Raw genomic sequence first — 25,180 nt, 5'->3', positions numbered from 1 at the left:
CATGTTTCAGATGAAAATTCATACAGCCAACTATTTATCAGAATGCACCACCAAAAAGGGAAGATAATACGATAGCATCATTGTTCCAGAGAATATAAATGAAGAGTATAATACATGCCAGGAGATATAGGCCTGCTGGAACTTGGAGATGGTGTGTAGGGAATAGGGCTGGATACAGTACGAGGTCTGAGTCCTTGAGCAGACATCTCATTGAAGTATCTGGAAAACAAGTATTGACTTAAGTAACTGTGACAAATGACAATGATAACCAAATTACATACATCCAATACACATCAGTTTTGATGGGTATCTTGCTCAGCAAGTTAAGCCAAAGGGCCCATTTCTGTACTGTACAACGATCTATTACATTCAAATCAGAATCCTTCATTCATACCAAAATTCATCTGAACAAATTAAAGGTGGCATAATTTATACTTCAAGTTTCATCAAATGAAAATATGCAACAGGTACTGCTCATCAACTAAACAATAGGCAAAAAATGAAGTTGGCAGACTTTCAAGAATGGACTGAAAGTGACAAACAATGGTGGCCTCCTTTTCTATCTGAAAAAAATTTCTGGCATAATTTTTGATATGGTAAAAAGAGGTGACAGAGGATCAGAAAATGTAGCATCTTTGTGGGTAGGGTTAACAAATTACACGAGTAAGAAGACCCTGATGGGAGTTACCTACAGGCCTCTGAACAGCAGCCAGGATGCAGTCTACAAAATACAGTGGGAGATAGAAAAAGTATGTCAAAAACATTGTTATGTTGTTCATGGGGGATTTTAATATACAAATGGATTGGGAAAATCAAGTTGATGCTGCATCCTGAGAGAGAATTTGTGATATGTCTCCAAGATAGTTTTCTAAGAGCAGCTTGCATTTGAGCCTACTAGGGGATTAGCAATTCTGGAATGGGTGTTGTGTAATGAACCGGATATGATTAGGGAGCTTAAGGTAAAATAACCTGTCGGGGAAAGTAATCATAATATGGTAAACCTCATCCTACAATTTGAGAGGGAAAAGCTAACAAGCAGGAAGCATCAGTATTATAGTGGAATAAAGGGTATGATTGAAGCATGAGAGAGGAGCTGGCTAAAGTTGATTGGAAGAGGACACTAGCAGGGATGACAGCAGAGCAGCAATGGCTGGAATTTCTAGGAGCAACTTGGAAGATGCAGGATAACACAACCGTGGTTGACAAAGGAAGTCAAAGACAACATAAGAGCAAAAGAGAGGGCATATAATAGAACAAAAATTAGTGTGAGTCAGAGGACTGGGAAATTCTAAAAAACCAACAGAAGGCAACTAAAACATTCAAAATGGGGAAAAGATGAAATATGAAGGTAAGCTAGCCAATAGTATCAAAAATAATACCATAAGCCTTTTCAGATATACGAGTAAAAGAGTCGAGAATAGATATTGGATGGCTGGAAAACAATGTTGGAGAGATGGTAACAGAGGACAAGGAAATGGCAGACAAACTGCCATTTAGGCTTCACTGTGGAAGACACTAGCAATCTGCCATAAGTTCGAGAGTGGCAAGGGGCAGAAGTGAATACAGTTGCTATTACCAGGGTGATATTATGATGCTTGGGAAACTAGGTTTCAAAGTACACAAGTCACCTGGATCTGGTGGATGATACCTCAGGGTTCTAAATGGTAGCTAAAAAAATCATGGGGGCATTAGTAATATCTTTCAAGAATCAACTGATTCTGGTATGGTTCCAGAGGACTGGAAAATGGTAAATGTAAAATGGACTGGAAATTGGAGGGAGGCTTAAGACAGGAAATTGTTGGTCTAACCTCAGCGGTTGGGAAGAGGTTGGAGTCAATTGTTAAGGATGTGGTTTTGGGGTCACTGGAAGCACATAACAAAAAAGGCCAATGGCTTCCTTAAAGGAAAATGTTGCCTAACAAATCAGCTTGATTTGTCAAACCAGTTGGATAAGAGTATTGATTGATTGGCAGGAGGCAAAGAGTGGGAATAAAGAGAGCCTTTTCTGATTGGCTGCCAGTGAGTAATGGTGTTCCACAGGGGTCTGTGTTGGGAACACTTCTTTTCACGTTGAATGCCAACGGATTTGATGATGAAATTTATGGCTTTGTGGTCAATAAAAAGATAGGTGAAGGGGTAAGTAGCGTTGAGGAAGCAGAAAGACTGCAGAAGGACTTACAAGAGGAGAATGTGCAAAGAAGGAGCAGACATGTACTACTAGTCTGCATGGTTGGGAAGTGTATGGTCATACTCTTTGATAGAGGGAATAAAAGGATAAACTTTTCTAAACAGGGAGAAAATTAAAAAATCTGAGGTGCAAAGGGATTTGAGAGTTCTTGTGCAGTATTCCCTAAAGGTTAATCAGTGGTGAAGAAAGTGAATGCAAGGTTAGCATTCATTCATTTCAAGAGGCCTAGGACATAAAAGCAAGGACGTAATGCTGAGGCCCCTCTTGGAGTATTGTGAGCAGTTTTGGGCTCATTACTTAAGAATGAATATGCTGACATTAGATTTGGGTGCTTTCAAGATTTTGATCAAGCAAAACTGAAGCATGGAACAGCAGAGGATTGTTTACTATTTCTCAACTGAGGGATAATAACAATATTAACAGAAGATAGAAAACTTAAAGTAGCTGAGTGAAAGGAACATTCAAGCATCTTTTATGTCAAGAGTTGTAGTTTTGGAATTTTGTAAAGGAATGTTTAAGTATAAAAACACAGTCTGGACACATTTCTCCTTTTTGGCAGGCAAGGAAAAGATCAATGGAACAAGAGGCTCAATTCACTGATCACTTGTATAATTTCTTTATTATAATAAATGGCTTCTCAAACTTTTTTTAAAAAGCAACAGACAAATCAAATATTTCAAAATATATCAAAAAGGAAGCTCTACGCAAAGCATTATTCATCAGATCACAGAACAGGCAGAAGTAGATTATTTTCAGCAGCCAAAGCTCCTAAATGGAAGACCAAATACAAAAATAAATACATAGAATTAAGCACAAGAGACAAAATTTATATAGCCAGCTGTATATTTAGCAACTTCACTTTCTAGGCTTACATTCATTAAAAATCACAACTCCTTTTCATTCAAATGTTAATCCACAATTGCACAGTATGACAACGTTATGATTTTCCTTCCCCCCAAAAAACAAGACTTAAAACAATTAAGTGACTGGTGTTTTTTTGGGTTTACTCAAGCGAAATAAATAAACACTTAGAGATGACTTCCAGTTCACAAACCTCTCATCATCCATTTCCAAGCTGGACTCGCTTTCAGACAGCTGTCTGCAGAGTGCTTCTCTCCTTTCCATTTCCCTTTGTAGTTTACGTTGAAGTCTCAGGTTCTCTTCCCTCATGTGACGTTCCTCTTCTAAATACTGTGCCATTTTCTCTGTATCTGTTAATTTTTGAAATGGGTAATATATTAATGGAAGACTTGAAAATTTAGAAACAAAATGTGCAGATGGAAATCAAAATTCACTAATCTTGGGAATGAAGATGAAAGTATCAACATGTGCAGCGACAAAATTAAGTGAAGATCTAAATGCAAAAGAATATTAGAGGTCAAAAACAACCATTTTACAAACGAGTTGAAGACTTCAGAACTTTAGCAAAGATGCTGGCAAAGTTAACTGTAAGACATACCCAATGATAATCAACAACGTTTATAAGGATTCAGAAGTTAATTGAAGCAGAACTGAATCAGGACAAAACGAACTAAGAAAATGCTGGAAATATTCAGCTTTCATGCAACATCCATAGAAGAAAAGCAGATTTACTATTTCAATCAACAGCTTTTGTCAGAAGATGCTAGCAATCAAACACTTAAATGTTGTGAAGGGGATATTTTCGTAGAGTGAAGAGGAAGGAAAAACCAAGCAGAATTACATTTGGTAGCAATGCTGGCTGGGACAGGTTTCTGAAGAGTTCTTAAATGTAAGTGATCTGTTTGAAAGAGATGGAAATAGAAGGTGGCAGAACAAAAAAAATACTGTTAACATTGAGATTCAAAACACAGCAGCAGCAGAAAACCTGAAAGTTAATAAAAGAAATACTGTTTGTCAGCCAGCATTCATGGAGAGAGAAAAAATGGCAGAATAGGCTCAGTAGGTCAGATGGCCTACTTCTGCACCTATTTCTTATTTTCTTATGTAAAAAGGGAGGGGGGTGGTGTGTCATATTGAAGATGGTAGAATTCATGGATTCATCCACTGACTTTGGTAGTTAAGGGCTGCAAGCTGTTGTTAAGGATAATTTCATCATGGTCCTTGATGAGTTACATAGACTACCCTAAAACTGGAAAGTTCAATGATTATTCCATTGGGTTGTTGACTACTCAGGCATTATGAGGTGCTGTTTTACTAGTATGGATTGGGTGGCAGGGTGGAGATACATCTCTACCAAAGGAGGTGGAAGGCACTTCTTCCCTCCGCTAGCCTGCAGGTCTACAAGGTATAGCACCTGTTTAGCCCCCCTGATCAGGGTCACATGAAACAATGGGCACGGGTGGTGGATGGTTGTACGAGCATATGATGCATCATAATTTCTGGTTATTTGATCGCTGACATCAGACAGAAAATCTCTGAAGAGTACTGATAATGGCTGTGGTCACCCATCTTGTAAAGATACTGAGAAGGCAATAGCACTGAAGGAAGAGAATGGATAATTTTGAATGGGAACAGGAAGAGGAGTTGAAATGGCATGCAAGAGGGAATATGAGATGGCCATTAGAGACAGAGCACAGATGCTCTGTCAACTTGTCATCACAGTTGAAGGCAGAACAGGATCACCAAAAGGGGTAAGTCAGGTTGGAGGAGATTACACATGAATCTTTGCCTCACCCTTGGGACAAGAACAGTGTACTGGGACAATGCTGTTTGTGAAACTTAGGGAGGGAGATAAAGGTGGGCTGCTTATGGCAGGAGGACTGTAATACTATTGTTATCATTAAGGAAGAAAATGCGACATCCAGTCACAAATGGTCTCATCAGGAAGACAGCTTAAACTTGAAGCACAGATCCTGTTTGACAAACTTACAGGAGCTCTTTGATGACAGAACAAGCCCAGAAGATAGAGGGAACAGGTGAATGCTGGAAATTTGGATTTCTAGAAGACGTTGCCACATAAAAGCATTATCAATAAAGTTTATGCAGAATATACCCCTCCAGACCTTTGAGCAACACCACCCAGCAACCTCTGACAGCCCCGATTTAATCCGAATCTTATCACAGGACAATTTACAACTACCAATTAACTTAGCCACCATGTCTTTGGACTGTGGGAGGAAACTGAGGACCCTGAGAAAACCCACGAAGGACGTACAGATATTCCTTACACAGGGTGCTAGGATTGAACTCCAGTGCCCTGCGTTATAAGAGTGTCACACTAACTGCTATACTACCATGGCACCAGCAGTAGTTGCAGATTAATAGCGTGGATAAGGGATTGGTTAACCAACAGAAGGCAGAAAGTTGGGCTAAGTGGTCATTACTCTGATTGACAATTACTGGTAAACAGAGTACTACGGATCCGTTACTATTTACAAATATTTCAGCCTAGAAGGCAGATGGTAGTGGATTGTAGCTAGATCATGAATTCTGAAAAATACTTCCCATACCACAAAATCATTGGTCCTTCTGTAGTGGTAGAAATCCCATACATGCTAATGTACTTTTATTGAATCAAATGACAATAATCAAAGTAACTTGCAGTACCTTGACGCTAAACTTAGGTTATTTTGATGCAAAAGGGTTCAAGCCATCTTAGGCACTCCTTCAGAGACTATAATCCATAGATGTGAAATATACACAAGGTTAGATATTGCTCTTCATGAGTTAGGGCAAGGACAATACCTAATCCCATACATCTTACATACTGAAAAACACATACATTCTTTCTAAAGCAGCAAGAGATAATTAAGAAGAAATATTTCAGTCAATGACCAAACTGATTGTAACTCAATTAAGTGCACAGAAAATGAGGGGGTTAAAAATAACTTACACCTCTGACATAGGGAACTTACGCTGTAACTGGGCTGCTCTGAGTTGCTTTTTTAGCCTCTCCACCTCATTCTTCAAAAACCTGATATGTCGCATCATGTTTTCTGGTGAGTCTATTTCCATGGAAATGTCCCTTGGTGAAGGTGGGGCTGACACAGGCTGGTCTAATTTTTCCTGCAGAATTCTAGATAATAAAGACTTAAGTTAGCCACAAATAAGTATATTTCAATTAAAACAAGATACATAAAATAACCTTTATTGAACAAAGAAACAGAAAATCAAGCTAAATCAAGTCACAGAATATTGAATAGTACAGCACTGTACAGGTCCTTCAGCCCACTATGCTGTGCCCGCCCTTTAACCTGCTCCAAGATCAATCTAACCCTTTCCTTCCACATAGCCCTCCATTTTTCTTTCATCCATTAAGGTCACTGGCATTCCCATACTAGGCTGTGATGCAATGAGTCAGAATACTGGTGCTTCACGACCTGGGATGGAAACACCAATATCCTTGAACGGAAGACTAAAATGTATAGGATACAGCCTAATCATCACAGGTAAAGTCCTCCCAACCACTGAGCACATCTACAAGGAGCAATGGTTTTCTCATTATATGGAAGGTACAGAAATGACTTCCCTCACCTTCTTCAAAGAGATTAGTTATTTTTGACAGATTAAGCAAATTCAATATAGTAATTCCCTCTGTTCCAATCTAAAGAATCCTACACCTAACCTGTTTTTGCCCATAGTTTCTGATGAAATATTAGTGCAAAGCAGGGAGTCAGGAACATACCGTTTCTCAGCTTCCAGTTTATCCATGCGTTTCCACAGTCTATTTACTAATGCTTCTTGCTCTTGTTCCAAGGTATTTTCAAGGTCAATTTTCTCACGACGCAGCTGTAAAGAAGGTGAAGTGCTTATTTTGCTAAATTAACAACAAATCTACTAGCTGAATAAGCAAGCAACTTTTGACATTTGATTGCAAAAGCAGTGAACATTACTCATTCTGGTCTCTTTTTAGACTTCAACACTCGAGAGGAATGGAGACACACAGGATTTACAATTATAATCTACTCTCCTCTATCAGATTGCTTCTTCAATCCTTTAACATTTCCACAGCACCTCTTAGCTTCTCACTTCACTCTTCTCCCACCTACCCACTTTCCCCCTCACCTGATTGTACTCCTCCAACGCCAGAATTAAGTAGATTAAGAGGGGATCTGATTGAAACATACAAGATTATTAAAGGATTGGACAAGATAGAGGCAGGTAATATGTTCCAGATGCTGGGAGAGTCCAGTACCAGAGGGCATGGTTTGAGAATAAGGGGTAGGTCATTTAGGACAGAGTTAAGGAAAAACTTCTTCTCCCAGAGAGTTGTGAGGGTCTGGAATGCACTGCCTTGGAAGGTAGTGGAGGTCAATTCTCCGGATGCTTTCAAGAAGGAGCTAGATAGATATCTGATGGATAGGGGAATCAAGGGATATGGGGATAAGGCAGGAACTGGGTATTGATAGTAGATGATCAGCCATGATCTCAAAATGGCAGTGCAGGCTCGAAGGGCCGAATGGTCTACTTCAGCACCTATTGTCTATTGTTATTCTGCTTTCTTTCCTTTTCCTTTCCAGTTTTGACGAAGGGCCTCAGCTGTTTATTCCCCTGCATAGACACTGTCTGGCCTGCTGAGTTCCTCCAGCATTTTGTGCTTCACAATTATGATTCTATTTCTTTGGCAGGGTGGGGGGGGGAGAGAAAAGTTTACACGCAGGCTTCCCCCCAAGATAGAAATTTAAAAGCAGACAGAAAAACAAAGTCATAAGAAACTGATATTTCCTCCTCCACCACACTACCATTTCAGTTCCCAATGTAACATGAACAAGTATATGGATTTTCACACCATAATTAATGTTTATTGGCAGCCCTTACCATTTCCAATCAAGCTCATCATAATCATGACATCTGAAGCTATCTCCATTCCAGTTCTCATCAGACATTCTGCACAAAAGTATCAGCCTAAATTACCTTAAAGCTGGAAACAATGGATGTGGCCAAGCACGTCTTCCACTGCAACCTTGGGGAAAAATATGCTGGCCCACATCCCAGAGGGAGACAAACTGATCTGCCCAAATGACCTCAAAGCCAGGTTTATAGAACAATTCTCTGGCAAGAAAGTGTACAGAAAACTCCTCCTGAAAAAGGGATAGAGCAAAGCCTTGTAATTACCAAAACTCTGCCTCACCACGAGGCAAAGTAAGGCCATGTCCAGGCACTGACACATGTTAGATGACATTATTGTCTGAGTGACAAACTACAGGCTGGCTTGATGGACAAAATGACCATGAGCCCATCTGTGGGAACAGAAGCGAATATTTTAAGGAGAAAGTCACATGACACATGAAATATTGCTTGGGAACCCTGATTTACAGGCATAAATGACCATGATCCTCACCACCTCTTCAATTACACAAAAAGCAGGGATTACTCTCAATTACTCTCCACAGCCTTATACTCCATCAATGAGACTGGACAATTGAATTTTGAATTTGTCTGCACACAAATTACTGTCCATTTAACTTCAAACATGTTGATTTTGAAAATGCAATCTGAAACAAATCCCAAACAAATCCAATCTCAATGCAAGCACAATTAGATCACCTCAACATTCCTCTCAAGTTGTTTTCTTGCAATGCTGCACCTCAGCTATAACAAGCTTCCTGCCAGAGTACAGTTAATCTACTGGACAAGTGAGAAACTGGTTAGCCAATGCCACCTTCAATCCAGAAGTAAAGTCACCCTAACTTTGGTATGCAAATGGCTTCTGTAAATAGTCATACTTCAGGCAGGACTACAAGCCATAGCCAAGTTATTCTCCGAAAGATATAAGAGAACATGCCTTATACTTTAAAACACTCTACTATCCTGTCTCTGTTGAAAGCACTACTCTGACAGAAAACTGTATGATAAAAGTCTGAAAAATATGGATTACTTTCACAAAATTTACTTTCGGGCAAAACTATTGATGAAATTTGCTATTAACTTCAGTGTGCAAGTACAACCTTTGGCCATCTGATGAAACAGAAATTGTTTGGAGATCAACACCTCAAATCAAGTGAAAAGCACGTCATGTACTGGCCAGCAGTAACCCTTGTTCTTCCATACAGAACTAAATCATTGACTATCTAAAAAAGTACTACAGTGCACTGTAAAAACAATATCAATGCTGCCCTCTCAAAATCTTCCACAGCTACAAACAAGATAAGCAAACCAAAATAGTCTTCCCTTCGGTCAACATCTCAGCATTAAAATGCACCCATTACATTATCAGATCTAAAGGACAGGCCCCATCATTCACATGTTCATATTTATAATCTATTCCTAGCTCCATCATTGAAAGTTATCAGATGGACAATGGAAAACAGCTGAGAGATGTTCTTAAAGTCTCCCTCAGAAAGTGCAACATCACCATATAGGTATTTGTGGGAATCCCTGGCCCATGGCCACTCAAAATGGAGGAGCATTTGCAGTGGCATTGTGAATCTCTAGTCCCACCAGAGGACTGAAAGGGAGATACCTTGGAGCTCCAAAAGCTTTTCAGCCAATTCCCTGGGGAACATATACAAAGAAAACTGGCTTAATTGGTCTCTTTTTTGGGGTAGAGTGGGTGTATTAAGATCCACAAGCCCTTTCCCCAAACATCTACATTGGTAATATGATAAAATTCAGCACAATTATTGCATTATAAAATAAATGGAAATCATATTCTTTATTTTAAAGAAAGAATCCAGGAACAAAATTATGGAGAATCAAGCTTAAACTAAGTATTTTCTACTGGCTTTAAATATGCATACCTGTTCAAGTGTAAATTGTTTGGAAAGAGTATCATTTTCCAATTTCTTTATCTTTTTCATTAGTTTATTTACTTGAAACTCCTGCTCCTGCTCCAGTGTCTGTTCCAGTTCAGCCTTTTCATGCTGCAACTGAAGAGGAAAAGCAATAGCAAGCAAAAAGGGAATAATGGTGGAATCTATCGAGGCAATTATACAAACCCGAACAGCCACTACAAATACTTTGCAAGCCAAGACTAAACACAAATTATAGTGTACAGTGTTCTATCCACTTAAGAGCAACATCAGGAGGCTGAAATTTTAATGTCAATAAAAGGGATGGAGATTTAACTAATTTGGCCATTTCTGCTATGCCTCCCTAATGAGCAAAATACTGAGACAAATCACAAATTCATTAAATTTCAATAATTTACTGGTGAACATGTTACTTCACTAAAATAAAGCAACAGTTTCAATCTATCTGAATGTCACTTTTGAAATTAAGCTCAAGCTGATGCAAGGCAAACCCACCAACATTCACTTTGCCGTGTGCAGATAAAGTGTCAAAATGTCCATTCAATTGCTTTAATTTCCCCAAAATCCAACTACAATTAGGTTTCAATGCATTTCAATAGCCAGATGATATATTCATTGGAAGGGAAGGAGCCACATGTTTTGAAATTTAGCAAAAACTATGGCACTGGAAGACTAAATTAATTCAAAGTATTTGGAAGCTTTTGTTGATCTTCATGTCCAATTAATAATTACACAACTACAATAAAGGTGGCATAATAGTGTAATGCTTAGCGTAACTTTATTATAGTGCCAGAAGCCTGAGTGCAATTCACGCCATTGCCTGTAAGGAGTTTATAACATCTGCCCGTCGCCATGTGAAATGACAGGTTGGATCACCGGGAACTGCACCATCAATTTGTGGGACGCGCTGCTCAGGGTCTTGGACTATATACGTGTTTTCTCACTATCTTGAATGTGCTGTGTATGCTTTGCATCTTGGCCCCAGGCGAACAATATCTCGTTCGACTGTATCCATTCATAAACAAGAGAAAATATGCAGATGCATGAAATCCAAGCAACACTCAAAAAATGTTGGAGGAACTCCAGCAGGCCAGGCAGCATTTCTGGAAAGGAGTACTTGCTGAAGGGCCTCCACCTGAGACATTGACTATATCTTTGCCCCCACAGATGCTGCCTGACCTACCAAGCTCCTCTAGCATTTTGTGTGTGTTGCCCGGCTGTATCCATGCAAGGTTGAATGATAATGAAAACTGAATTGATTTTGACTTGGTGTGGGTTTCCTCCAGGTGCTCCAGTTTCTTCCCACATTCCAAACATATGCGGGTTAGTAGGTTAATTGGTCACATGCGTGTAATTGGCCAATATGATTTTGATGGACTGGAAGGGCCTGCTATTATGCTGTATCTCTAAATATAAATAAAGACACACACACACACATAAATAAACAAAAGCAGCACAGAACATGTTCTTGGATAGTTTCAGACAGGCCAAACTCATTTGAGAGAAAATAAAGAATATTTTTAAATCTGCTACTTTTTCCAGTAAATATTGTGAATGTTAAACATTAGTTACAATAACATTCTCTCAAAGAGCACGGGTAATTCTACAAGGTTGAGCAATTACATGTCTCCGGGAGGATTTAACTTAAAAGAACCCTAATGAATTGTGCCCAAATTGTCACATGTATACTGACATAACAAAGCTGAAGGGGAAAAAGAATATTCATATTTGAAATGCTTATTTAGTATTAAGGGTTCCGATTACCACTCCCTTTTGACGCATAATTATTCATACAACCCTCTCAAAATTACTTGATTTCTGGGGGTAGTTTGCTGCAAAGCACAACACATTAAACACTTGAGAAGCTTACCTGCATCAGCTTGCGGGAGAGTTCATTTGTTAGAAATTCTTCTTCTTTCTCATAATTTACAGCCAATGTTTCTTTTTCTTTTTGTAAAGCTTGTATCTTCTTAAACAAGGTGTTACTGATAAATTCTTCCTCTTGTTCAGCCCTTGCTTGCTGAGGATCAAAATACAATAACAATTTGAGGTGAGAGATTTGGCATTGTGGCTAAACAGCGTTTTGCAGTCAATTGTAATGAGTTGCTATTGATGTATTTTGATAAGACACTGAGCTAATTTTCCTGACACTACCTTCTAGAAAATAATTTTCAATTCCCTGTTCAAGTCCTATTTGCATTGCAGGGTTTTCTGGATTGGCCATGTTGTGCTTGTGGAACTGGGTTTGTTCTGTTAATATTATTTTATTTCAATGAAGATGATGGAGGAGTGCACACAAAGTTTGTGTCTTATTCCTTGTTGTAATGCCTGCTTAATCTAATGCAAGGACATGAAATTAAAACTAATGTGTACAAGTCACATCATCCTCAGCTTAGGAGAAACCTATCAAATAGTAAAAGGCCTTGAAAGAGTGGATGTGGAGCTTATGTTTCCATTGGTGGGAAGAGTCTAAGACCAGAGGACACAGCCTCAGAACAGAGGGGCATCCTTTTAGAACAGAGATGAGGAGGAATTTCTTTAGCCAGAGGTGGTGAATCTGTGGATTTCTTTGCCACAGGAAGCTGTGGAGGTCAAGTCTTTATGAACATTTAAAGCAGAGGTTGATAAGATTCTTGATTGGTCGGGGCATGAAGGGATATGGGGAGAAGGCAGGAGATTGGGGCTTAGAGGAAAATTAGATTGCTATGATGAAATGGGGAGCAGACTCAATGGGCGAAATGGTCCAATTCGGTTCTTATATCTTATATTCATTGACATTGTAATAATTACTCCCATTTTAATATGTACTTTAAACAGACCAATCTTAAGGCCACCCATATTGACACAACCATGAGGAAAGCATGCCAGTGGCTATACTTCATTAAGAGTTTGAGGAGATGGGGAGTGTCACCAAAGACTCAGGCAAACTTCTACAGATGCACCAAGAACATTCAGACCAGTTGCACCACTGCCTGGTATGGAGGCTCCAATGCACAGGATTTTGCAGTCAATCGTAATGAGCGGCTATATTTTACTAGGAGTTTGAAGAGATTCAGCATGTCCACAAAGCACTCAAAAACTTCTATAGTTGTACCATGGAGAGATCTGACAGGCTGCATCACAGTCTGGTATAGGGGTGGGAGGCTACTGCACAGGACTGAAAGAAGCTGCAAAAGGTTGTAAATCTAATCAGCTCCGTCTTGGGCATGAGCCGACAAAGTACCCAGGACATCTTTAGGGAGCGGTGTCTCAGAAAGGAAGAGCCCATTATTAAGGACCTCCAGCATCCAGAGCATGCCCTTTTCTCACTGTTACCTCAGGTTGGAGATACAGAAGTCTGAAGGCACACATTCAGTGATTCAGGAACAGCTTTTCCCCCTCTTCTTCCGATTCCTAAATGGACATGGAAGCTTTGGACACTACCTCACTTTTTAAAAAAATATACAGTATTTCTATTATTGCACATTTAAAAAAATCTATTCAATGTACGTAATTGATTTACTTATTTATTATGTTTTATTTTATTCGGTTTTTTTTTCTCTCTCTCTGCTAGATTATGTATTGCATTGAACTGCTGCTGCTAAGTTAACAAATTTCACGTCCCATGCCAGTGATAATAAACCTGATTCTGATTCCGAAAAAGGTTGCAGAAGGATGTAGAGTCAGCTAGCTCCACTGTGAGCACCAGCCTCAACAACATCTAGGACTCTTCAAAAGGCAGTGCCCCAAAAACCTGATCACCCAGGGACATGCCCCCTTCTCATTACTACCATCAGGGAGGTACAGGAGCCTGAAGTCACACTTTGTTTTAGGAGATGCTTTATCCCCTCTGCCAACAGATTTCAGAATAGTCCATGAGCATTACCTCACTAGATTGCTCTCTTTTTGCTCTGCAGGCAGTCCCCAGGTTACGAACGAGCTCCGTTCCCGAGTCCGTCTTTAAGTCAGATTTGTACGCAAGTCAGAACAGGTACATCCGGTATTATTTAGCGTCAGTTAGTCAAATGTTCCGTCTTAATATACAATATATATTCTACCTTTCTATGTTTATAAAACACTTAAGAAACTAAGTATTTCTTAGATATTTGCAAGTTAGAAATTTCTTGAATAATATGTTACAGTCTTTTCCAATGGACATTACGGAAATTTTTTTAGCTCTGAATCCTTGCCAGAAGGGTTTAGTAGCCACCATTTATAATATGATCATGAAAATACAGCCAGAAGTATCAGAAAAAATTGAGGAATGGGAAAAAGAACTTCATTGTCTTATACCCACTGAGCAGTGGGAGAAAGTTTTACAATTAGTCAATTCCTCTTCAATTTGTGCTAAACATGCCCTAATACAATTTAAGGTTGTACATAGGGCTCACATGTCCAAGGATAAACTTGCTTGATTTTACTCTCATGTTAATCCAACCTGTGACAGATGTCATACTGAAGTTGCTTCATTGACCTACGTGTTTTGGTCTTACCCTTGTTTGCAAAATTATTGGAAAAATATTTTCGGTACTACTTCAACAGTTCTGAATATCAAATTGCAACCGCATCGTATTACTGCAATTTTCGGTTTACCAATGGTGGATAATATGTGTTTATCCCCCTCAGCTCAACAGATGATTGCATTTGTTACATTAATGGCTAGAACAGGGGTGGGCAAACTTTTTGACTTGAGGGCCACAAAGGGTTCTAAAATTTGACAGGGGGGCCGGACCAGGAGCAGATGGACGGAGTGTTTTGGTAATACACCTCATAAGAGAAAATAAAATATCATGGGATATGTACAAAACATGTGCTTTAATTTCAATTGAAAATGAACAAATGCATTACAACAAAATATCTGTCTTTGAAGTCCCATGGTATTTAGCTATTTATTGAAATGACTTTTAAAACACTGAAAATTAAATGAATAAAATACAGCTTTTTTTTTAATAGTAACAGTTATTATTTTAAAGCACTGAAAATTCTGTTATCCTTCAAGATATTATCATCATCACTCTCCTCCTGACTGTCTTTATTTCAAAAATGGTAGGAGATGCAGGTCTACTTGTCCTGCTCCTTCTTATTCAATTGTCCCCTGTGCCAAAACTCAACAACGACCCGCACAATGACAAAGCAGGGAGAGCGCGCCGGTATGCGGAGCTCTGTGCTTGCAAATCCCCGCAGGCTATCTCTCTTAGCCAGAACGCTGGCTAATTGTGAGCCGGTTCGGATGTGCCAGGAAATGGGTCGCCACAAGGTCACAAAGTAAAGCACAAATGTGAAGTAATACGCTGCACCTCAACAAAGGTCAATGTATATAGAGTGCGTCATCTATTGGGAAAACGCCAGAATTGCGGGGAGAAAATGTTAACAAGGTTTATTAATATTATTTCATCAAGTTCTGTGGGCTGAATTAAAAAGCTTAACGGGCCGCATATAGCCCGCGGGCCGTAGTTTGCCCATACCTGGGCTAGAAGATCTATCCTATTGAACTGGAAAGAAATTAATCCTCCAACTATATTTCAGTGGTTTTCTCAAACTATCTCTTGTTTGAGTTTAGAAAAAATTAGAAGTGTTGTCTTTGATTCTTCAGTTAAATTTGAAGAAACTTGGAGACCATTTATCCAACATTTTCATATCAGTTAAACTGACTTTTCCTCAACCCTGCTTCTATTATCCTTAATTATTTGGATGGAGGTGCGGAGTTATTGATGCTACTGTGTATATTTGACATAATGCAATGGCCCATGTTGGTTAGTTTTTTTTTTTCTTTTCTTTTTTGGGGATTTTTTTTTCTCTTCTTATTTACTCCCTTTTTTCACAATTACCATGAGTTTGGGAGGTTATTAAATATGGATTATCATCATGAATGTATACTTAACCTATTAATTATGTACTTTCAAACTCTCCGTATTCATGTTTCATTTATGTTTGTTTAAAATTAATAAAAAGATTTTAAAAGAACGAAAAAGAAACTATGTATTTCAATAATTAAACCACTGCATTGCTTAGTAACAATTGTAGCTTTCATCGGGGCAGGGCCTTTCACATGCTCCATTATTCTCACACTATCCTTTACCTGTATCCTTTAAAGTTGTTCCGATAGTTGACCAACTGCAGCCTAAAGCTTTTCTAATGACCGATGGCATTTCACCTCTTTCCAATCGCTATATTATTTCCACATTATTTTCAATCGCGATCGTTTTCTGTCAATGGAACAGAAAACTGCGGATTTTATGTTCTATCGCTGAGCAGCAGTGAACCATCTGATTGGCCTATCAGAGTTCTCTTTAGGAACTAGTTGACTTGATCAGCATTTCTGATCTGGCTATTGTTCACAATCGCAAATAATAAAAAAAATACAGCAGCTGCCGCGGATGGCGGGTCGTTCCAGGTCCAAAAGTCCACCCACACTGAGACAGGTTAAATGGGACAAGTGGGGGCGGTGCTGACTGGAAAAGGGGGATCAGGGCAAATCCTGCTGAGAAATACTTAAGCCAAATACAAAATTACACACTCAACAGTGTTAATGGCAACGACTTAAAATGGTAGACGGCGTCGTGATCCGACTCAAAATGGCAGACGGCATTCTCCTCCCTCTGTTCATAAGTACGAGTTGTCCATAAGTTGGATGTTCGTAACTCGGGGAGTGCCTGCATATTTCTTACCATAGCCAACAGTAATTTATGCATTAATATATGATGTATTGTACTGTACTCCTGCCACAGGACAACAAACTTCATGAGATGTCAGTGACAATAAAACTGATTCTGAAATAAAGCCATATATCTCTCATTTTCTTTTGAATAATTATGTAGATCAGGAAATTTATACAAACACAAAGCTTTGCACAGCTAATGAAGTATGGTCACTTATTTTGTGAAGCAGCACTTGCTTTTACATTGCAATTAGCAGAGCTTTAAATATTGATCACTTTGTGTCAAGGAATCTCTCATCCAAAATGTAAGATTTTTGACTGTACTGCACTCATGTTTTTCAGGTGCCCTAGCCTCTGGAAAGGGATCTAAGAAATATTATTGTGATGAATCTGATGCCAAAATCTAAGTATAATTTGATTAACGTGATCAAATTTCCTAACCACCCAACTCTTCCAAGCTTATTTTGCTTCAGATCCCAACACATACAATCTTGTTCTTAACAGATTCAATGAAAATCAGCAATGCAATTTTTAAAACATGGGTGTTTTCCATGTTTAATGTATTCCCAGACATTATTTAACCCAGCATGTGAACCACTAACCATCACTTTGCCTCCTCAGATCCTGGTTAACCTGCGAAGTTCCTCCAGATTCGAGCGTCTATCATGTCACTACTTTCATACTGCCTATGCCTCTCAGTCTAACAATGCAAACCAAATTAGTTACAGAAAAATCCACGAGGCATTTAATTTTATTCCCATTCAGTAGAACACAAATCCAGTTCTCGAATTCCTCTATCATGATGATACATTGTGCCTAAGATGACAATTCCCATCAATGCTACAATATCAAAATAGATGCAGGCCAAATGGAAGAGCAATTTGAAATCCTTCTAATACATACAAAGACAATGAGATTGGCAGAGTACACCACCTGACTCCTTAGGCCTGGTCTACCGTTTGTCTTAATGCTCAAATCTAAAACTTATTCTATTCAATAATTCAGCTTCCACATTCTGAGGCACAGAATTCCAAAGATAGAAAATTCTCAAGAGGGGAAATTCATTTTTATATACACAACTTAAAGAGGGCCATACAATATTCTGAAACGTAACTTCTAGTTGTAAATTTTCTCATAATCGGCAACAGCCCATCAGCATTCATACCATCAAGCCCCCAAAGGATCTTATAAATTTCAAAACAAAATTTGTATAGTCCAAGCTGCTCGGTCCAAGGCAACCCTCTTCACCCTATGAAACAACCTTCAACTTTCTACTGATACAGTGAATGTGTAATCGCTCCTTAAATGAGAAAACTCCAAGGAGTACTCAAGTGGCAACATTGATGTTACAGTGCAGTACATATATAAATGTTGCCACAGTAACTTCATAAGCCTCTCAAAACAAAATTCCATCAGTTTATCTTTCCTTTCGGTTAGTCCTGACGAAGGGTCTCGGCCCAAAACGTCGACAGCGCTTCTCCCTATCGATGCTGCCTGGCCTGCTGTGTTCTACAAGCATTTTGTGTGTGTTGTTGTTTCCATCAGTTTATTCATGGTTTATACACACTCAAACTTGAAAAGTTGTTACATTGACATATGCACACCTAAAATTGTTACAGAATCAAATCCTTATCTTTAAATTAAGTTTGGAGAATTGCATGTTGTATTATGTAGCAGCAGTGTAATGGAGTATGATAGTCTCTTAAGGGATTGTCTTAAAGTGGATGACTGTTTAACGTAAGGAGGGCAATGCATGACAGATTAGAGTGACAGTCCAATGGCATGGAATGCAAAACTGGGGATCCTTCACCGTTGTTGTGATGTGTCATCATCTTTTGCTAGGTCCACCGTTGAAGAAGTATTGGTTGGATCACTTTGTCTGAAACCTCCCCTTTGACCTTACTGCTATTGGTAAAGCACCAGATGACTAAATTCCAGTTGGCATCGCTCTCTGGATCTCAAGAACTCACTAGCCTCTCCACTGTGAAAAGGTGACAATCTTCAGAAAAGTACACGATATACCAATGTATCTATACAGCTTGTGAAACCTTGTCAATAAAAACCTACTTTGACTTTTAGGTCATTTTTAGGCACCAACTTTTGGATGTATGAAATTCAGGGCTTGTATACCAATTCAAGCAATGTCTAACAGCAATATTCACAGAGGACAAAGCGATCTCACCTGGTTGCCTGGCCAACATTTACCCCTCAAATATCATGTAAACACATTAACTTACCCTTTCTCATTAATGAGAAAGAGGCTCCAGATTTCCACACTGATATTTTTCCCCTCCCAAATTGCTTGGGAATGAAGGAGCAGGGAGTCTTTTTTCAGTTCTGCTTTAAAATTTTAGTTTTGACCTTCCTTTTCTCATCCTCTTGTGCCCATTTCCAAAATTGATCCCATTTTCTCCATTTCAAAAGACTAAAGGCAATAAAACAAAGTGTTAACATACAATACATTGCTGAGAGGATCAGAATTTGCTGTCTGTCTATTCAGGGATGACATTGGAACTTGATCAATCTAACTTGACCAATTTAGACACTATACTTAACCAGAAGGCATTTCTCAAAAGGACAGTGACATTGAACACTGCATAAGTAATACTTAGTAAACCACCATAACCTGGACAATGCATTTGCAGGACTACCTATACAACTCAAACTTGAATAGATAGTCAAATTTTATGGAGTTAGGACACTCAGTTCAGTGCCAAAATGAGGCTTGAGATTTATTCAAAAATATTAAAAATGCAAACTTCAGCAAGTCTTTTGACAGTCCTGCATGGTAGGGTGGTCTAGAAGGTGAGATCGCATGGGATCCAGAGTGAGCTAGCCAAATGGATACCAAAATTGGCTTAGTGGAAGGAGTCTGAGTGAAGGAAGCAGTGCTTCAAGGATGGAAATCTACTAAGAAATGGAATTGATATTCCCAATATAAGATAGACTGCTGTATACACTATGTTAAAATTGCTTGATTTTTGGACAAATGAAAAGAGACGTTTCTAATTTAAAGGGTTCCCTGTTCTTTGTCATAATAATTTGGATGAGAATTTGTTTAGTGTGTGACACCAAATTTGGTGTGGTGCAGTGAAAAAAGTTGTCTAGGCTTGTAACAAGATCTGGATCAACTTATAAAGTGGGTAAAGAATGGCAAAGAAACTAAATTCCATAAATGTCAAGTGATGCAGTTTGGAAGTACAACCAGGGCAAAACATACACTGTGAATGACAGGGCCCTCGGGGAGTGTTACGGACAAAGTATTACAAGTGCATAGTTCCCTGAAAGTGGCAATAGAGACAGGCAAAATGGTGAAGACTGTGTATTTGGTACACTTGCCTTCAAACGAGGCAATGATTACACGAGTTGGGTTATTTTACAACTGTATCAGATTTTGCCTTAAGTATTCTGTTCACTTCTGGCCTTCATCCTTCAAGAAAAATGTGATTAAACTAGAGAGGATGCAGAAAAGATTTACAAGGAAATTGTTGGGACTGGAGGGTTTGGGTTAGTTACAGAAACTGAATTGGCTATTTTCCTTGAAGAGGATGCAAAGGAAATTACCTTAGAGCTTTACAAAATGGTGCTTTATGACGTGTCATAGAAACCCTCTCTTCGACAGGGTAGGGGAGTCTCAAATTGGAGGGCAAAGGTTTAAGGTGACAGGGGAAGATTTAAATGGCATCTGAGGGGCAAATTCTTCCACACAGAGGGTAGAGGGTATATAGAACTAAATGCCAGAGGAAGTAATAAAGTGGGCAAAATTATAACACTAAAAAAAATTTGCAAAGGTTCATGGATAGAAGGAAAGTGTATAGACCAAATGCTAACCTAAAGACCTTGGGTAGCATATCAGTTGGGCCAAAGGGCCTGCTTCCACACTGTATAACTATGACTCTAAATACCTTTCCTTATTTCAGAAACCTCCACTGAGCTGTGAATATCAGCTTGAAAAATAAACGTCAATCAGCTAAATTCATTTTAAGGTTCACTGAAAAGAGTGCAGCAATTCAAAAATAAATTGTACACACATTAAGGGAAACCCAATCTTATTACTGGATGCGCACTAAAAGGCCCAAGTAAGTGATGGATCAGCATACCCTTGGTGCAGTGAACTATAACTGCTGCAATTATCTGAAGGACAGAAAGAAACTACAGCACACTATGATAACAAGTCTTAAAACAATTCTCTAGCTCTTGTTACAGCTGCAATGTTAAACGCACAAGCACATATACAAATTATTAGTACACACGCAGTACAAATATTTATGGCAATAAAATCTTTAAATCTGAAACTTTTTATTTAAATTTGTCCTCAAACCAGGCAATTTTAACATGCTGTATTTACAGCAGTCTAATTTGCATGCAGTATGAATTCCATTTATTTTATAACCAGTCCACTAAATGATGAAACACTACATTGCAAAAGCATCATTCATCGGGTAGTTTGAAAACCCTGTTATTCTACTACAAATATTTGATCAATGCATCACCCCAAAACACCTAGAGAGGTAGAATATCCTGAATCTATGTGGTAAAGCACCACTTTGTCATTTACAGAGCATCAGATCTTTTGGAGTAAAGGGAGCTAGTCCTGAAAGAGAGGACTTTCGGAATAGGACTTGAACTTTAAACTAATATACAAGAAAAGATAGCTATCAGCCTGCCTGGTTAAGATAAATATTGGTGCTGTCTTTTCAATGAAAATCAAGTTCCAAAGAGAGACAGTGCTGGATTATTGCACAGGTCCCAACCTATAAATTAATATAATTCTTTAATCTCTTAGCATAGTTTCAATTCCAGTATAATAGTTATAACAGCAATAGTTAAAACTCATTTTGAGGAATCAAACAAGTTTTTTTTAAAAAGAGTACACACATGCAAAATGTTGGACAAACTCAATAGGTCAGCAGCATCTATGGAAATAAACAAACAGTCAATGTTTCAGACTGAGGTCCTTGTTCTGGACTGGAAAGGAAGGTGGACTAGATAGAAAATGACAGGTGAAGCCATGTGGGTGGGAAAGGGATTTTTATTTTTTAATCAGGAGAAATCTATCTTCACACCATTAGGTTGGAGGCTACCCAGATGGAGTAGGAGTTGTTGTTCCTGCACTTTGAGTGTGGCCTCATCATGGCAAAAGGAGAGAACAAGGACTGACATATCAGAACTGGAGTGGGAATAGAATTTAAATGGTTGGCCACCGGGATATTCCACTTTTGGAAAACAGAGTAAAGGATACAATAGACGACCCCAACAGATTTACAGGTAAATGGGCAGGTGTACATACAGTTTTAAATTCAGTTTCACAAAATGTGACAAGCCAATATGGAGAAATCCACATTCTGCAGAATATGGCAAGCTTGGAAAAACAAACCTACCACTTTTTAGCTCAGACTTTCATTTTTCAGGTTATTATTGAGTATTTGAGTGGCGAGTTAATGACAATGAGCAAAATCAAAGCAATGGATATTATGGACAAAAAATATACAAAAATTGTATTGTACATGGGCAATGTTTTGCTTAAATCTTTGTGCGCCTTATCCCTTTAGGAGGCTTTTAAGTTACATAATTTTTTTTGAACTTACTGGCGTTTAAAAATAAATTTCTTGCTCATTCCTTTAAGAGTGAGTTAAACATTGCAAGTCATAAGTAGCATTTACAGTTGCAAGGAAGTTTATGAACCCTTTGCAGTTATTAGGTTATCAGGTTTTCTGCATGAATTACGCATAAAACATGGTCTGATCTTCATCTAAGCACAATAATAGACGCACACAATCTGCCTAAACGAGCAACAAACAATTGTACTTCTTGTTATTACTGAGTACACCAGTAATGTGAACCTCTGGCTCAAAAGCTAGTTGGAGGTGTAGGTTGTAGAGCTGTCCTGCCTTTAAAAAAGACACAAAGTCAGTTTACTACAGCACTTGTGCTTCTCAAGAAAGATCTCTTTACGTGCACCATGTCCTAATCAAAACTTTCAGATTATCTTAGAAGAAGAATTGTAGAGATCCATGAAGCTGGAAAAAGCTACAAAACTATTTCTAAAATCCTGAGTGTTCATCAGTCCATTGTAAGAGAAATTGACTGCAAATGGCAGAAATTCAGTACTTTTGCTACTCTCCATAGGAGTGGGTGTCCTGCAAAGATGGCACCAACAGCACAATTTGCATTGCTGAAGAAGGTGAAAAAGAACACAAGGTTAACAGCAAAAGACCTGCAGAAATCTTTAAAACTTGCTAAGGTCTGTTCATGCATCCACTACGAGAAAAGCACTGATTAAGAATGGTGTTCATAGAACCCACTGAAACCACTAGACACTGCTCTCCGAAAAAAAAGCACTGTTGCATGTCTCAAATTTGTAAAAGGCACCTGGATGTTCTACAATGCTTCTGGACTGGCAGAAATGCACACTGCTATATTTGGAAGAAAAAGGGCACAGCATACCAACACCAAAACCTCATCCCAACCGCGAAGCTTGGCGGAGGAGCATCACAGTTTGGGGCCATTTTGCTGCTTCGTGGCCTGGATAGCTTGCAATCATTGAGAGAACAATTAATTCAAAATTGTATCATGACATTTTGCAGGAGAATGTCAGGGTAGCAGCCTGCCACCTGAAGCTCAATAGAAGTCAGATAATACAACAAGCCAATGGTAAGAAAGGAAAGAGTAACTCAACATAATGGTTTAAAAAAGAAAATTCATCTTTTGGAATGGTAGAGTCAAAGTCCTGACCTTAATTCTATAGAAATGTTGTGGAGGGACTTGAAGCAAGCAGTTCATGCAAGGAAGCCCGCCAACATTCTGGAGTTGAAGCTATTTTGTAAGGAGATTGACCTAAAATTCTTCCAAGCCAATGTGCAGAACTGATCAACAGTTACCAGAAACATTTGGCTGAAGTTATTGCTGTACAAGCACAGGTCACATCAGTTACTGAAAGCAAAGGTTAACATACTTTTTCCAAAAAATACATGTAATATTAGATAATTATTCTCAATAGATAAATGAACAAGCATTAATGTTTTTGTGTTATTGATTTAATTGGGTTCTCTTTATCTAGCTTTGGGTCTTGCATGAAGATCTGATCATATTTTAGGTCATATTTATGTAGAAAGAGAGAAAATTCTAAATGATTCACAAACTGTGTCAACAATACAGTGCCAAAAGCCACAGCACTGTGGTGAAAATCTAGGCTAAAGTAGATCATTGGCAACTGTTAACTCATCTAGAATTTGGATGGTGGAGATTGTGGATTACTAAATACAATCAGCTGTTAAAGTAACCTACTGGAAACAGTCATTGTAAAATACACTCATCCAGTGGTCAGAATTTCTCACCAGCACAAAACCCTGAATTTACCCCAATTAACAGTATGGTAGAGCTGAGGTTTTCTCTTTGTGCCATTTCATTGTTAGGAGAGATCTTCTGCATTGCCTTTTCCTGAACTACCTCTATTTCTTCACCCCAAAGAAACATTTCCTGGGCTTGCAACAAGGTCTGACCATGCAGACACTGATTTGAGGAAGGACAGTTTTTTTTGCTTTGGGCACTTATTTCTATAGTTCAACCTGCTTAGGAAAAGCAGCATACAGTATTTGTTACTATCCTTCCTACCTGTTGGAAGAGATCAAATAGATACTGCCAAAATTGCCTATATTTTCTTGTTAAGACTTAGGTCATCAATTTTATCTCTATAAAAGGAGTACCCTTTGCAAACATTGTTTGATGACACTGGAGAAGCCGAGAAACTCAAGGTGCAAATATCTAAGAAAAACATTCCCCATGCACAGTACTTTTTTTTGTGAATTTTGTATCCATAGCATCCACTGGCTCAATGTTTGCTCATAGCAGTTTGCCATTAAAACTTGCCAGATACTCAATAATAAAGGTTGTAGGAGCTCACTAAACTAAACCACAAGGTTTATCTCAATCAGCAAGGCTCTGTTAAACATCATATATATTTGAGTCAGCCAGATCAACCCCTGCCCTTGAACCTGCTGAACAAAACATTGACAGAGAGCAAGCTACCAGGCTGCAAGAGGGTTAAATAAAGCTACATTTTAAAGAATGTGCCCAAACGCTTATCACATTGACAAACATTTAAGAAGTCATTTAAGAAATTTTAACATTAAAATTTGAATAACTTAAAGCACTGTCACTCAATACAATGATCAACTAAAAGGACAAATTGATTTTATCCCTACCTTTCTTCCACACAACTGCAAGATTACCACACAAGAAAAAAGAACATGAATCACGAGCCTGGTATAAGGAACCACAAACAGATTCTACAATGGGAATGCTTGGGAATACCAAGATGTTTTAGCTCTGCCATAGTGCCTGGCAGCAAAGTTAGTTCTTGGACATTTAAATATGCCTTTGGTCAACCTCAAATTTGCTGGCATTTACATGGGATATTAAGCAGGTTTATTTTGTAAAACAGAATCCTTCTCCCAAATGAATTTACTTTTGTTATATTGTATTAACAAAGGCAACTACACCCATAGTTACTGAGCAAGATTTATTTTACAAATTCTGAGACCATCACTAAGCTTACCTTAGAGGCCTAAGTACTCATACCTTATCCTCTCCTATTGACATAGGAGAAATTAAAATGTAAATAATTATTTCTTGATATGGAAACTAAATCTTCTTGAATAAATATTAACTTCTTGTATTAAG

The 25,180-nt window shown here is 38.5% G+C and overlaps 1 protein-coding gene across 6 annotated transcripts in view; it reads right to left on the bottom strand.

Moving 5' to 3' along the window:
* Positions 1–25,180, bottom strand: part of ccdc6b (coiled-coil domain containing 6b) — a 149,037-nt gene that overhangs the window by 91,810 nt on the left and 32,047 nt on the right. For all 6 annotated transcript variants that reach the window (XM_059947415.1, XM_059947418.1, XM_059947416.1 and 3 more), the window contains exons 2-7: positions 11,732–11,881; positions 9,850–9,978; positions 6,795–6,898; positions 6,025–6,185; positions 3,243–3,399; positions 119–219 (exon numbers count right to left, since the gene is read on the bottom strand). In XM_059947415.1, coding sequence (XP_059803398.1) covers positions 119–219; positions 3,243–3,399; positions 6,025–6,185; positions 6,795–6,898; positions 9,850–9,978; positions 11,732–11,881 — 802 coding nt within the window. The remainder of the gene's footprint in view (positions 1–118; positions 220–3,242; positions 3,400–6,024; positions 6,186–6,794; positions 6,899–9,849; positions 9,979–11,731; positions 11,882–25,180) is intronic.

This window comes from Hypanus sabinus, chromosome 22, assembly GCF_030144855.1.
Source record: "Hypanus sabinus isolate sHypSab1 chromosome 22, sHypSab1.hap1, whole genome shotgun sequence".
NCBI classification, from domain to species: domain Eukaryota; kingdom Metazoa; phylum Chordata; class Chondrichthyes; order Myliobatiformes; family Dasyatidae; genus Hypanus; species Hypanus sabinus.
This window is presented reverse-complemented; position numbering and strand designations above follow the sequence as displayed.